General features: G+C 47.4%; 1 protein-coding gene across 1 annotated transcript in view; it reads left to right on the forward strand.

Annotated features, from left to right (window-relative positions):
- Positions 1 to 618: 618 nt before the first annotated feature.
- ARHGAP8 (Rho GTPase activating protein 8) overlaps positions 619 to 14034 on the forward strand; it is a 54933-nt gene continuing 41517 nt past the window's right edge. The window contains exon 1 of the mRNA XM_012556561.1: positions 619 to 756. Within this exon, the coding sequence (XP_012412015.1) occupies positions 705 to 756 (52 nt within the window). The 5' untranslated portion in view covers positions 619 to 704. The remainder of the gene's footprint in view (positions 757 to 14034) is intronic.

Here is a 14034-nt window from a genome sequence, read left to right on the forward strand (position 1 = left end):
GGAAAGTGATTATGTTATATCGCATTAGATTGCAGTATGGAAGGTGATCACATTACATTACATTATGCAAAGTGATTATGTTGTATTTATTAAATTGCATTATGGAAGGGGAGTACATTACATTACATTATAAAACCTAACCTGTTGCTGTCGAGTAGATTCCAGCTGATAGCAACCCTATAGGACAGAGAAGAACTGTTCCATAGGGTTTCCAAGCAGCAGCTGGTGGATTCAAACTGCTGACCTTTTGGTTAGCAGCTGTTGCTTTTAACCACTGTGCCATCAGTACATTATAGAAAGTGATTAAATCACATTACATTAGATTGCATTATGGAAGATGATTATATTACATTATGGAAAGTGATTAAATCACATTGCATTAGATTGCATTATGGAACAGCAACTAGTCTAGTGTTTGGCCAAACCACTGGGAACCATAGCCTAGCCAAGCTGACACATAAATTTAACCATCACACTGTCTCTCACAAGGACCTCAGGAGGTCCTTTCACCCTCCTGTGTGGGAGAGTGTCCCCTACTAAAATTTCACTTTGGAAACACAGCCATTAAGGGAGAGCAAGACTGACTCCTCTAACCTTCATTGTTTGCTGTAGAGCTGCAAAGAGATGAGGAGGAGGCTGCCGCACTGGGCACCCGGAGACAGCCCTTGGCAGCACCCACGACTGGTGAGGACCCAGCGCTCAGCATGAGTCACCCGTTCTACGACGTGGCCAGACACAGCATTCTGCAGGTGGCAGGTGGGTCCCCAGAGGAGTGGTCCCTACGTGATGGAGTGGGCTTGCCTGGGGCTGCTGCACTCCAGCAGGGTTCCCAGAATGAAAACTGCAGTTGGAACTAAATACTCACCAGTGTATGGAAAAAGCAGTGATTTAGCTGTCAAAAAAAAATTTTTTTATTCCTGTTGAAAATATACACAGCAAAGCATACACCAATTCGACAATTTCTACATGTACAGATCAGTGACATTGATTACATTCTTCAAGTTGCACAACCATTCTCACCCTCCTTTCCTTTCTCTGCCCCCTAAGTTTCCTATCTAACCTTTCGAGTTGCTGTTGTCAGTTTGATCCCATATAGACGTTCTTTAAAACAGCACAAGGCTCAAGGCAGACGTTCTTTACTAATTAAGCTAAACTGTTGTTTTGTTTAAAAAAGATCTCAGGTTTAAGGTTTAAAGATTATCTCAGGGCAAAGGTTCAGGGGTTCATCCACCCTCAATGGTTCCAGAAAGGCTGTTAGTTGTCAAATTTTTAAGCATTGCCCAAGTCCTCTGAGGAGCCTTCGGGCAGCGCTCTGCCCTCTCTTTAAAGAGCAGAAGCTGAAATGAAATGGAGTGTTCTATTGACCAAGGGTGCCGGCAGGCTACATCACATCAAAAGCAACAAACATCTGCAAAAACTTAGATGAGACGCACCGCGTGCCCAGCACTTGATCAGAGGAGAATATCTTGCATCCTGTAAATATGGGAGTCCCTGGTGGCGCAGTGGTGAAGAACTCAGGCTGCTAACACAAAGGTTGGCAGTTCAGATCCGCCAGCCTCTTCTTGGAAACCCTATAGGGCAATTCTACTCTGTCTTAAAGGGTCGCTATGAGTCAGAATCAACTTGATGGCAATGGGTTTGGTTTTTGGTTTGGGTAGGGCAGATGGTTAACACATTCCCTGCAAACCAAGAGGTTAGAGGTTTGAGTTCACCCAGAGATGCCTCAGAAGAAAGGCCTGTTAGCTACTTCCAAAAAATCAGCCACTGAAAACCCTACGGAGCACAGTTCTACTCTGACAGACTCGGGGATGCCATGAGTCTGGGTCAACTCCACAGCAATTTTTTTATGTGTGTGCGTAGGCCAGAGGTGTCAGAGTGACCCACCGTGTGTCTGCCATGTGGGCCTGGCGCTCACTCGTGTACTCCCCTCACCAAACTCTGTAGTTGTTGGCCCCCACCCCCAGGACCTGGGAATCTTGTTGGGGTGCTGGACAAAAAGAAGGAACAGCTCTCAAATAGTTAAAGACCCCGGAGACATGACTGTTAAGTATTTTGGTGGACAATGAGTACTGGTGGAGCGAGGAGGGGACCAAGATGGTTCATGGACAGGGGATTTGCAGGGCACCCAGCTATTTGAAGCCCTGAATCGGCTTTTAGAGGACCTCTAGGGTTGAAGTGGAAGGTAATGTCGTGGATTTCTTGGGGATATTTGGGAGCATTTTGGCCAGTTTCAAAGGCCCAGGCTGGAGCATGATGCTAAAGAAACCAGATTCAAACCCAGAATTAGAACCTTCCACAGGGGCACTCACCTGGGAAGTGTGAGCAGATGTACAGCTGGCCAGGCTGGTGCCCTACCCGCTGTCTAGGGGCAGGGATGCTGCCAACGGTGGAGGACTCTGATCGGGTGCCATACACATCTTTTGGAGATGCCCATTAGACCTCCAGGTCTGGTGGTATTCCTTGTCTTAAAGCCTCATTTTGTCTGATACTGTTGTAACCACACCCGCTGCACCAGCTTTGTTACGACTGGTATTGGTAGAGTATGTCTATTTCTATCTTTTTACTTCAACCTGTCTGAGTCTCTAGTTAAGGAGCCCTGGGGGCACAGTGGCTAAGCACTTGGCTGCTAACTGAAAGGATGGGAGAAAGATGTGGCAGTCTGATTCCATAAAGATTTACAGCATTGGAAACCCTGTGGGGCAGTTCTACCCTGTCCTAACGGGTCCCTATGAGTCAGAATCGACTTGACGGCAATGGGAGTCTTTATATATAAAGTGCATCGCTTATCAACAGCTTATAGTTGGATCTTTTGTATACTTTTATGGAGAGATGAGACTGGCCTATAGCAGGAAGCATATTCTCAGAGCCTTTGTGATCGTTAAGGCTGTGTGTCAACTTGGCTGGGCCATGATTCTCAGTGGTCAGGCAGTTATGATGTAGTTTGACAGTCGTATAACGATGTGATCACCTCCATGATGAGATCTGATACTATGTGATCACCTCTATGGTGGGATCTGCTATGAGCAGCCAATCAGTTGAAAGGGAGTTTCCTTGGGGGTGTAGCCTGCATCCAATATAGGTGGACTTTTTGGCAAGGCTCGGAGGCTTTTGCTCTCTCTGGAACCTACAGCTGGTTCCTGTTCTTCTGACCTCCGGTTATTGGGACTTGAGCTAGCAGCTTACCTGCTCTCTGACCTGCCGATCTTGGGTTCGCCAGCCCCTGTGGCTGTGTGAATAAGGAGAAGCCTCCATCCTGACCCATGGACTTGGGATGTACCAGCCTCTATAACAGCGTGAGCCATTTCCTTGATATAAATCTCTCTATATATATATTTATATGTTTTACTGGTTTTGTTTCTCTAGAGAACCCAGCCTAAGACCGCCTGGCAGGACATGCTGAAGAGTTTGTACTTGGTCAGGATGGCTCAGAGGAACCTCCAGCACAGGACTGATATAATCAGATTTGTGATTAAGAATGCTTAGTCTTGCTGCAGTGTGGAGAATGCTGGAGGGAAGTTCCTGGAGGCAGGGAGACCAATCAGAGAGATAATGGGGGTGTGAGTTAATGTTGGGGGGGTGTGGTCGAGAAAGGGGATGAATTTGAGAGATATTAAAAAAGTTAAGCTGGAGGCTTTGGTAAAGCAGTGCTGGGAAGGGGCCCTGTAGAATGGAATGAGGCTTCCAGAGTCACAGACGGAAAGTTTACATTAAGAGAAGAGGGCGCCTGAATGCACAAGCTTGGTGACGGTAAGCCATGTCTCTAAAAAGTCTACACCAGGAGAAAGGACCAGTTGGCAATTGCTATGGCATATATAATTTGGAAACAACAGCAAAAATAACTTAAAAATATGTGTCCGGTTATGTATGTATATTTGTTAGCTGTTAGGTGTCATCGAGTTGGTTCCGACTCATAGCGACCCTGTGTGCAACAGAAGGGAGCGCTGCCCGGTCCTGCGCCATCCTCACAATCCTTGTTATGCTTGAGCCCATTGTTAGCAGCCACTGTGTCAGTCTATCTCGATGAGGGTCTTCCTCTTTTTTACTGACCGTCTACTGTACCAAGCATGATATCCTTCTCCAGGGACTGGTCCCTCCTGATAACATGTCCAAAGTGTGTGAGACGAAGTCAAAGGAGCATTCTGACTCTACTGCTTCTTCCAAGATAGATTTGTTCATTCTTCTGGCAGTCCATGGGATAGTCAATATTCTTCTCCAACACCAGAATTCAAAGGCATCAATTTGTCTTCTTTCTTCATTGTCCAGCTTTCATGTGCATATGAAGTGATTAAAAACACCATGGCTTGGGTCAGGCGCACCTTAGTCCGTAAAGTGACGTCTTTGCTTTTTAACCCTTTAAAGAGATCCTTTGCAACAGATTTGCCCAATGCAATAATGTCATTTGATTTCTTGACTGCTGCTTCCGCGGGCATTGATTGTGGATCCAAGTAAAATGAAATCCTTGACAACTTCAATCTTTTCTCCGTTTATCATGATGTTGCTTATTGGTCCCCTTGTGAGGATTTTTGTTTTCTTTATGTTGAGGTGTAATCCATACTGAAGGCTGTAGTCTTTGATCTTCATCAGTAAGGGCTTCAAGTCCTCTTCACTTTCAGCAAGCAAGGTTGTGTCATCTGTATAATGCAGGTTGTTAATGAGTCTTCCTACAATCCTGATGCTCCGTTCTTCTTCATACAGTCCAGCTTCTGGGATTATTTGCTCAGCATACAAATTGAATAAGTATGGTGAAAGATACAACCCTGATGCACACCTTTCCCGACTTAAAACCATACAGTATACACTTGCTGTGTTTGAATGACTGCCTCTTGGTCTATATACAGGTTCCTCATGAGCACAATTAAGTGTTCTGGAATTCCCATTCTTCACAAAATTATCTATAATTTGTTATGCTCCACACAGCTGAATGCCTTTGCATTGTCAATAAAACAGGAAAACATCTTTCTGGTATGTTCTGCTTTCAGCCATGATCCATCCAACATCAGTAATGATATCTCTTATTCTGCATCCTTTTCTGAATCTGGCTTGAATTTCTGGCAGTTCTCTGTTGATATATTGCTGCAGCCACTTTTGAATTATCTTCAGCAAAATTTTGCTTGTGTGGGATATTAATGATATTGTTCAATAATTTACACATTCTATCAAATCACCTTTCTTTTGAATGGGCACAAATATGGATCTCTTCCAGTCGGTTGGCCAGGTAGCTGTCTCCCAAAGTTCTTGGCATAGCCAAGGTGAGCACTTCCAGCACTGCATCCATTTGTTGAAACATCTCAATTGGTATTCTGTCAATTCCTGGAGTCTTGTTTTTCACTAATGCCTTCAGTTCAGCTTGGACTTCTTACTTCAGTACCATCAGTTCTTGATCATATGCTATTTCCTGAAATGGTTGAATGTCAACCAATTTTTTTTGTTACAGTGACTGTGTATTCCTTCCATGTTCTTTTCATGCTTCCTGGGTCATTTAATATTTTCCCTGTAGAATCCTTCAGTATTGCAACTTGAGGCTTGTATTTTTTCTTCAGTTCTTTCGGCTTGAGAAATTCCGAGTGTGTTCTTCCCTTTTGGTTTTCTATCTCCAGGTCTTTGCACATGTCATTATAATACTTTTCTTTGTCTTCTGGAGCTGCCCTTCGAAACCTTCTGTTCAGCTCTTTTCCTTATCATTTCTTCCTTTTACTTTAGCTACTCTACATTCAAGAGTAACTTATAAAGTCTCTTCTGACATCCATTTTTGTCTTTTCTTTCTATTGCTGCCTTTTTAATGACCTCCTCTTGCTTTCTTCATGTATGATGTCCTTGATATCATTCCATAACTCGTCTTTGGCCATTAGTGTTCAATGCATCGTATCTGTCCTTGAGATGGTTTCTAAATTCAGGTGGGATATAGTCAAGGTTGTACTTTGGCTGACGTGGATTTGTTCTAATTTTCTTCAACTTGAACTTGCATATGAGCAATTGATGATCTGTTCCACAGTTGGCCCATGGCCTTTTTCAGACTGATGATATCGAGGTTTTCCATCGTCTCTTTCCACAGATGTAGTCGATTTGATTCCTGTGTATTCCATCTGTCGAAGTCCATGTTGTTGAAAAATGGTATTTGCAATGAAGCAGTCATTGGTCTTGCAAAATTCTATCATGCGATCTCTGGCATCATTTCTATCACCAAGGCCATAATTTCCAACTACTGATCCTTCTTCTTTGTTTCCAACTTTCAAATTCCAACCACCAGTAATTATCAGTGCATCTTGATTGGATGTTTGATCAATTTCAGACTGCAGAAGTTGGTAAAAATCTTTAATTTCTTCATCTTTGGCCTTAGTGGTTGGTGCGTAAATTTGAATAATAGCCACATTAACTAGTCTTCCTTGTCGGCGTGTGGATATTATCCTATCACTGCCAGCATTGTACTTCAGGATAGATCTTGAAATGTTCTTTTTGACAGTGAACATGATGCCGTTCCTCTTCAATTTGTCATTCCTGGCATAGTAGACCATATGGTTGTCTGATTCAAAATGACCAGTATCAGTCCATTTCCGCTCACTAATGCCTAGGATACCAATGTTTATGCATGCCATTTCTTTTTTGATGACTTCCTATTCTCCCAGATTCATACTTCATAACTTCTGTGTTCTAATTATTAATGGATGTTTGCAGCTGTTTCTTCTCATTTTGAGTCATGCCACATCAGCAAATGAAGATCCTGAGAGCTTGACTCCATCCACATCATTAAGGTCAACTCTACTTTGAGGAGGCAGCTCTTCCCCAGTGGTCTTTTGAGTGCCTTCCAACCTGAGGGGCTCACCTTCTGACATTATATTAGACAACATTCTGCTGCTATTGATAAGATTTTTACTTGCTAATTTTTTCAGAAGTAGACTGCCAGGTCCTTCTTCCTAGTCTGTCTTGGTGTGGAAGCTCAGCTGAAAACTGTCCACCAAGTATGACCCTGCTGGTATTTGAAATACCAGTGGCAAAGCTTCCAGTATCACAGCAACATGCAAACTACCACAATACGAGAAAGTGACAGACACATGGTGGATGTGTATATGTAGGCATATATAGTATAGAGGTAGGTATTGCAAGTGTGTGTATATATTGTTGTTGTTAGGTGCTGCTGAATAGGTTCTGACTCATAGTGATCCTACGTGCAACAAATGATTGCAAACACCATGGCTTGGGTCAGGAGCACCTTAGTCCTCAAAGTGACATCTTTGCTTCTCTAAGATTTTAAAGAAGTCTTTGGCAGCAGATTTGTCCAGTGCAATACGTCGTTTGATTTCTTGACTGCTGCTTCCATGGACATTGATTATTGATCCAGTGAATCAAATGACAGTGAAAATCTTTGACAACTTCAATTTTTTCTCCATATAATTGTTAGGGTTGTTGTTGTGTGAAGTCAAGTTGATTCTGACTCATAGTCAGTGTTTTGTACAAATAAAGTTAAATTAAATACTTTAAAAAGTGGTCATCTTGGGGCTCAAGCGTGTGTCGAGGGGTCTGAAGCTCCTGTCTTGGTCTGGCAGGGTGGCCCAGCCTGTGACTCAGTGGAGAAATCGATGGTGGAAGGTTCTGGCACCAAGGATCAGAAGACACGGGAGGTATATCTCAGAGACGTGGAGTCAAGTGGGTGGTAAAGAGGAGAGGAGAAAAAGAGAAAAAAGAGAAGGACACACTGAATTTGGTCTTGATGGACTACAAATCTCCACCGCCCTCTCTTCTGGGTCTTTCCGGACAACCCATTCAGATGCCCACGGGTCTTTCCTGCAAGACACAGACCCCAAAAGGTCTTTTCAAATCTTTCACTTCCACAAAAAAGGTTATACCCAAATACTCCTATCTGTTGAGTCAATTCTGACTCATAGTGACCCTGTAGGACAGAGTAGAACTGTCCCGTAGGGTTTCCAAGGAGCGGTTAGTGGATTTGAACTGCCAACCTTGTGGTTAGCAGCCGAGCTCAAAACTAAAAACCAACGAAGTCCCAAATCACACCCCATGAGATTGATGCTGCCGTTCTCATGTGTCGTAATTGTTCTTCACTCCCAGAGAAGATGATGAATTGTCTGGAGCGTGGTATGGGAGTCGCTTCTTTATTCACAAACCAGCTTGTCCTGTTGGGGCACCTGGGAGCAATGTTGTGTTGTAAGCAGTCAGGGAACGAACCGGGGCCTTGAATTAAACCCATGCCTTGCAGAATCTGCATCTTATTGATAGTGTCCATTTCCTTCCATATTACATCATTTCAAAGCCTGCTTTCGACACACTGCCCTGTGTTACTGGCGGTCAGCCAAAGGGCATTTACTCGTGTTGACTGATGTCATTAACACAGACGCAGAGCTTCATGAACGGAGGCTTGAAGATCCCAGGGGTTCCTAGTGAGGCCGCTTCCAGGTGGCTGTGGATGCGCAGAAGGACGTTGCGGGCAGAAGAGGCAGTGAGGGCTGGTCAGGGGGTGCGTGAGCATGAACCTAGCTCCAACAGGCACTCACTTGGGCTCTCTGGGCCTGTAAATGAGATGATGGGAGGCAGAATGCGTGAAAGCACCCATCGTCCTTCCTGGCAAGTGGTAATAGCTAACACTTATTGAGTGCTTACTGTGTGCCAGCCTTGTGATAAGACTTTACTGAGGTTATTGATTTGATCCTTCCTGTATCCCCTCAAGGAGCCCTGGTGGCACAGTGGTTAAGAGCTCAGCTGCTAACCAAATGGTCAGCGGTTTGAATCCACCAGCCTATCTTGGAAACCCTATGGGACAATCTACTCTGTTGTATAGAGTCACTATGAGTTGGAACCGACCCGACGGCAGCGGGTTTGGTTTTGATTTGGTATCCCCTCAAAGTCAATTTTATTGTTATTGCCATGTTGCAGGAGTCCCTGGGTGGTGAAAATGGTTAATAGCTCCACTCCTAGCTTAAAGATTGGTGGTTTGAACCCACCCAGAGGCACCTTGGAAGACAGGCCTGGCAATTTGCTTCTGAAAGGTCACAGCCTTGAGAACCCTACGGAGCAGTTCTACTCTGCACACCGGCTCGCCGTGAGTCGGAATTGACTCAGCAGCAACTAACAACAGCAAATGCTGCAGATGAACAAGCAGGCTGGCCCAGCTGCCCGGCTACTGGGAGGCGAGGGGGTCCTACATGGGGGCTGGGTACAGAGCCTCCTCTTTCTCCCTCCCTCCCTTGTTTAACTTTTTATCACGGAAACCCAAACATATCAAACGTAGAGCAAATAGTTGAAGAACCCAACTCACCACATCTGTGCTTGGGGAGGCCTGGTGGCTCAGTGGTTAAGAGCTACAGCTGCTATCCAAAAGGTTGGCAGTTCAAATCCATCCGCTCCTTGGAAACCCTCCTGGGCAATTCTGCTCTGTCCTATGAGGTCCCTATGAGTTGGGATCGACTCGATGGCAAGAGGTTTGTTTCTTTTGTTCGTGTTTTTGTGCTTGTGCTAAGCTTTGTGAAAGTCTGTTGACTCCGAGTAAGGCTGTGATGTGGTTTGGAAGACGGGCATTTAGAGATCTGTTGATATGGAATGCAAGTGTCCAGTTGTTTGCAGTTTTGGCTTCGGGAGGAGTACGAAGCTGTCAGTCACTCCCCAGCACAGCTCAGCATCACACCAGGCCATGGGCCCTGCGAACAGCAGATGCTCAATAAGCGTTTACCAAATGAATGAGTGAAGGAATCGGCACTTTGTGCATGCAGCACGTCCCTGGGGAAAAGGGAAAAACAGGTCTGCCGACCTTTTGGTTAGCAGCCAACCTTTTGATGAGTAGCCACGCTCTTAACCACTGTGCCACGAGGGCTCCAGTCTTTTGAGATATAAAAGAGACTAAATAAGCAAAAGAGAGAAGCAGACAAGACACGTGAACATCTCCAAGGAAGAAGAAGCTGAAGAGACAAGGACCTTCCTCCAGAGCCAACAGAGAGAGCCAGCACCCTGAATTCAGACTTCTTGCCTCCTAAACTGTGAGAAAATAAATTTCTGTTAAAGACACCTGCTTGTGGTATTTCTGTTATAGCAGCACGGGATAACTGAGACAGTCACCCGAGAGACATTTAATTCCTTGTTCCTTCAGTAGCCACACAAATGATAAATTACTTCATAAGCAAAGTCACCCTTTTCTCTTTTGCCCCAGAGGACACCTCAGACGCAACGCTGGCCAAGGCCCCAAGATGGTGGAAACATTATTTGGAAAACACTTTCTGTACTCAGGCACAGCCATCGAAGGCATGGTGCGAGGACCTCCATTTGGCAAGGGAAGCAAACAAAAGTGAGGGCTGGAGAGCAGCCCTTTCAGACTGGAGCTTTCTAAACAAACGGGAAGCGTGAGCAGCATGCTAAGCGCCCGCGCACAGTGCGGAGAAACTTGTGGAATGAAAAGGAGGCCGTATTTGAAAACTGTGAAATAACTCTAGAATTCGAAACATCAGAGTGGCTTCCAGGCTCCTGGGGAGAGTCAGATGTGTGTCCTCACTCACAAATAGCTCCCCTGGGCAGGCAGCCAGGGGTGGGGCCCTCAGGAGTGTGTGTGTGTGTGTGTGTGTAGTGCACACCGGGTGTGCCTGTGTGTGTGTGCCTGTGTGTAAGATTGGTGGACTACCTTTCACAGCTGGAGTGGGGGAAGGAAGCTCCCCGTCGGCCCTTCTCATTTCCGGTAAACATTCTGGGAACAGACTGTAAATGCATCTTTACAGTCGAAATGAGTTTGAAGTGGTGTACATTAGGAGACCTGGTTGTGCAATGGTTAAGCACTCAGCTGCTAACCAGAAGGTTGGCAGTTCAAACCCTCCCAGCAGCTCTGTGGAAGAAAGACCCGGCAATCTGCTCCTGTAAAGATTACAGCCAGGAAACCCTATAGGGCAGTTCTGTCTGTCGCATGGGGCCACTATGAGTCGAAAATCAGCTCAATGGCACCTGAGAACAACATTTCTAGAAGGGGACTTGTATTGCTTTCCTTAGGCTGCCCTCACAGATGACCACCGACTTGGTGCTTGAAACAAGAAACGTACACTCTGCTCTCGCAGCTCTCGGGTCCACAAGGGGGAAATCGAGGTGTCAGCGGGCTGACTTCTTCTGGAGGCTTCGAGGGAGAATCCGTTCCTTCCGTCTCTCCTAGCTTCTCTGGTGGTGGTCTCATCTCAGATGCTTAACCAATCACATCTGCAAAGACCCTATTTCCAAATAAGGTCACATTCCAAGGATCCAGGTGAACACGGATTTTGGGGGATGCTATTCAACCCAGTACACTAGGTCTGAGGCAGGCTGGGCTGCCCCACAGCCCCTTTGCCTGAGGCTCAGACCTTCACTGCCACGCTGGAGGTCAGCTCTGTCCAATAGAACTTTCTGTGTTCATGGGAAAGCGCCATATCCTCGCTGTTTGCTATCGCAGTCTCTTACTACATGGGGCTGTTGAATACTTGAAAAGAGGTCAGTGTGGCTGAGGAGCTGATCTTATTAAATTTAAGTTGATTTAAATTTAAATAGGCACCTGTAGTGAGTGTCCTCTGTATTGGGCAGCACAGATGCACAGATGCAGGTCTTACCGCTTCTGTGGTGAGGAGCAATACTTGCCAAGAGCTGGGTGTGGGGGCAGGGAGGGGGCTTCCCTGGTGCCGCATGCGTCCTGTCCCCGGACCCTCCAACTCCCCTGTCCTTGAGGGCCCCCTGGGAGACACGGACTCCCAAAAGGCCCTGAGGATAAGCCCACACCCACTCCCACGGGTGCCGGGCTCCGACCCCTCTGCATGGCTGCAGCTCCATCAGCAGATAGGTAACGAGTGTCTCAGATGGCGCTCAGCCATGGCTGGGAGGCAGGGATCAAGCCTGGCATGTCCCTGTCCTCCTGGCCATGGTGGAGGACAGGGGCAGCCATTCACAGGGCACATGGGGGTCCACAAACCGATGTGGGTGCTAAAGGCCAGAGGGCACGGGTGTGCGCATGTAGGGAGGGACTCTCCCTGCCTGGGGCAGCCAGTCACTGAAGCTTACTGGGCCAGGTCTGCAGGAGGGGTGTGGGGCTGGGGACTCAGGGAGCGTTCCAGTACACGGAGTGGCTGGGGCAGGAGGATGCGTTCCCAGACATGAAGGGAGGCCACAGCTGGGTCCCCCAGGCCCTCTGGGATGAGACCCTGTGAGCCAGCAAGGGGCAGGGGAGGGGAGGCGGGGCCTTGGCCTATGCCCTGCTCTTCCTAGGGAGAGCTGGGAGGCTGCTGAGCAGGGAGGGATTGATCAGATTTGTGTCTTGAAAAGATCACTGGCTGCTGGGAGGACCTACTAGCAGCTTTTGTGGAAGTTGAGGCAGGAGGTGATAGCGGCCTGGGGGGGTCGCCGTGTGGATGGAGGTGACATCGTTTGGGGGGGGTCGCCGTGTGGATGGAGGTGATAGCAGCCCCGGGGCGGTCGCTGTATGGATGGAGGTGACATCTTCCCCGGGGGGGATCACCATTTGGATGGAGGTGACAGCAGCCCCGGGAGGGGTCACCACGTGGATGGAGGTGACAGTGGCCCGGGGGGGTCACCATGTGGATGGAGGTGACAGCAGCCCCGAGGGTGTTACCATATGGGAAGAGATGACATTGTCCCCAGAGGGGTGGGTCACCAAGTGGATGGAAATGACAGCGGCCCCAGGAGGTTGGTGGTGACAGTGGCCTGGAGAGATATCCGTGTGGACAGAGGTGATGGGCCTGGAGGGGTCTCCGTGTGGACAGAGGAGGGTGGTATTTGGGGTGAAACTGACAGGATGGGGGAGGAGGGAAGCGGGTAGGGGGTCTGATGTACTTCTTGTTGCCCATTCCAAGGTGAGGAGGTCTGGCAGGGAAGCACACAAATAGTCCACCACCGTGGTCTGGTGATTGGGAGGGATTGTGGGTTTCAAGTTGTCTGCACAGATCTCAGGGAATTTTGGAAGGTACTGAAAGAGGCAGCCCCCAGGTCTCCCAGGAGTTTGTTCTGATGAGGAAGAGGACTTGGGCAAAGGCCCAAGACAGGATTGTGCCAGCAAGCCAGAGGGACTGTGGGCAGGCTGGAGGGAGGGTGGGCAAGGCTGGGAGGGACGGTGGGCAGGCCCGCGTGGAGCAATCAAGGGGCCTGGGGTTCACATGGTCCTGGGATCTAGACTGCAGGGCCCAGGAGGTCACATTTGGCTGGTGACATGGGGGCCCCTGGAGGCTCTGAGCAGAGGAGGGCCATGGCCTCACTCAGCCTGGCTGCTTTGTGGGGACCGAGGAAGCAGGGGGACCCGGAGGAGGCCACCACGGGAATCCAGGAGAGAGGGTGGGGTGCAGACAGAGTGGTGGCAGGGACGCAGGGAGGTGGTCGAAGTGCAAATGCATTTTGGTACTAGAGCTGGCGGGATGCCATGATGGGCTGGACCACTTTTTTTTAAAGATAAATATCTAGAAAAGTATATTGTTGTTGTTGTTGTTAGGTGCCATCGAGTTGGTTCCGACTCATAGTGACCGTGTCCAACAGAATGGAACACTGCCCTGTCCTGCGCCATCCTCACAATTGTTGTGCTTGAGCCCATTGTTGCAGCCACTGTGTCAGTCTATCTCATTGAGGGTCTTCCTTTTTTTGCTGACCCTCTACTTTACCACGCATGATGTCCTTCTCCAGGGACTGACCCCTCCTGATAACATGTCCAAAGTATGTGAGACGTAGTTTTGCCATCCTTGCTTCTAAGGAGCATTCTGGTCGTACTTCTTCCAAGACAGATTTGTTCATTCTTTTGGCAGTCAATGGTATATTCAATATTCTTCACCAACACCATAATTCAAAGGCATCAATCCTTCTTCAGTCTTCCTTATTCATTGTCTAGCTTTCACATGCATAAGATGCAATTGAAAACACCATGGCTTGGGTCAGGCACACCTTAGTCTTTGCTTTTCAATACTTCAGTGAGGTCTTTTGCAGCAGATTTGCCCATTGCAGTGCATCTTTTGATTTCTTGACTGCTGCTTCCATGGGTGTCGATTGTGGATCCAAGTAAAATGAAATCCTTGACAACTTCAATCTTTTCTC

The sequence above is a fragment of the Trichechus manatus genome, unplaced genomic scaffold, assembly GCF_000243295.1.
Source record: "Trichechus manatus latirostris isolate Lorelei unplaced genomic scaffold, TriManLat1.0 scaffold00069, whole genome shotgun sequence".
NCBI classification, from domain to species: Eukaryota; Metazoa; Chordata; class Mammalia; order Sirenia; family Trichechidae; genus Trichechus; species Trichechus manatus.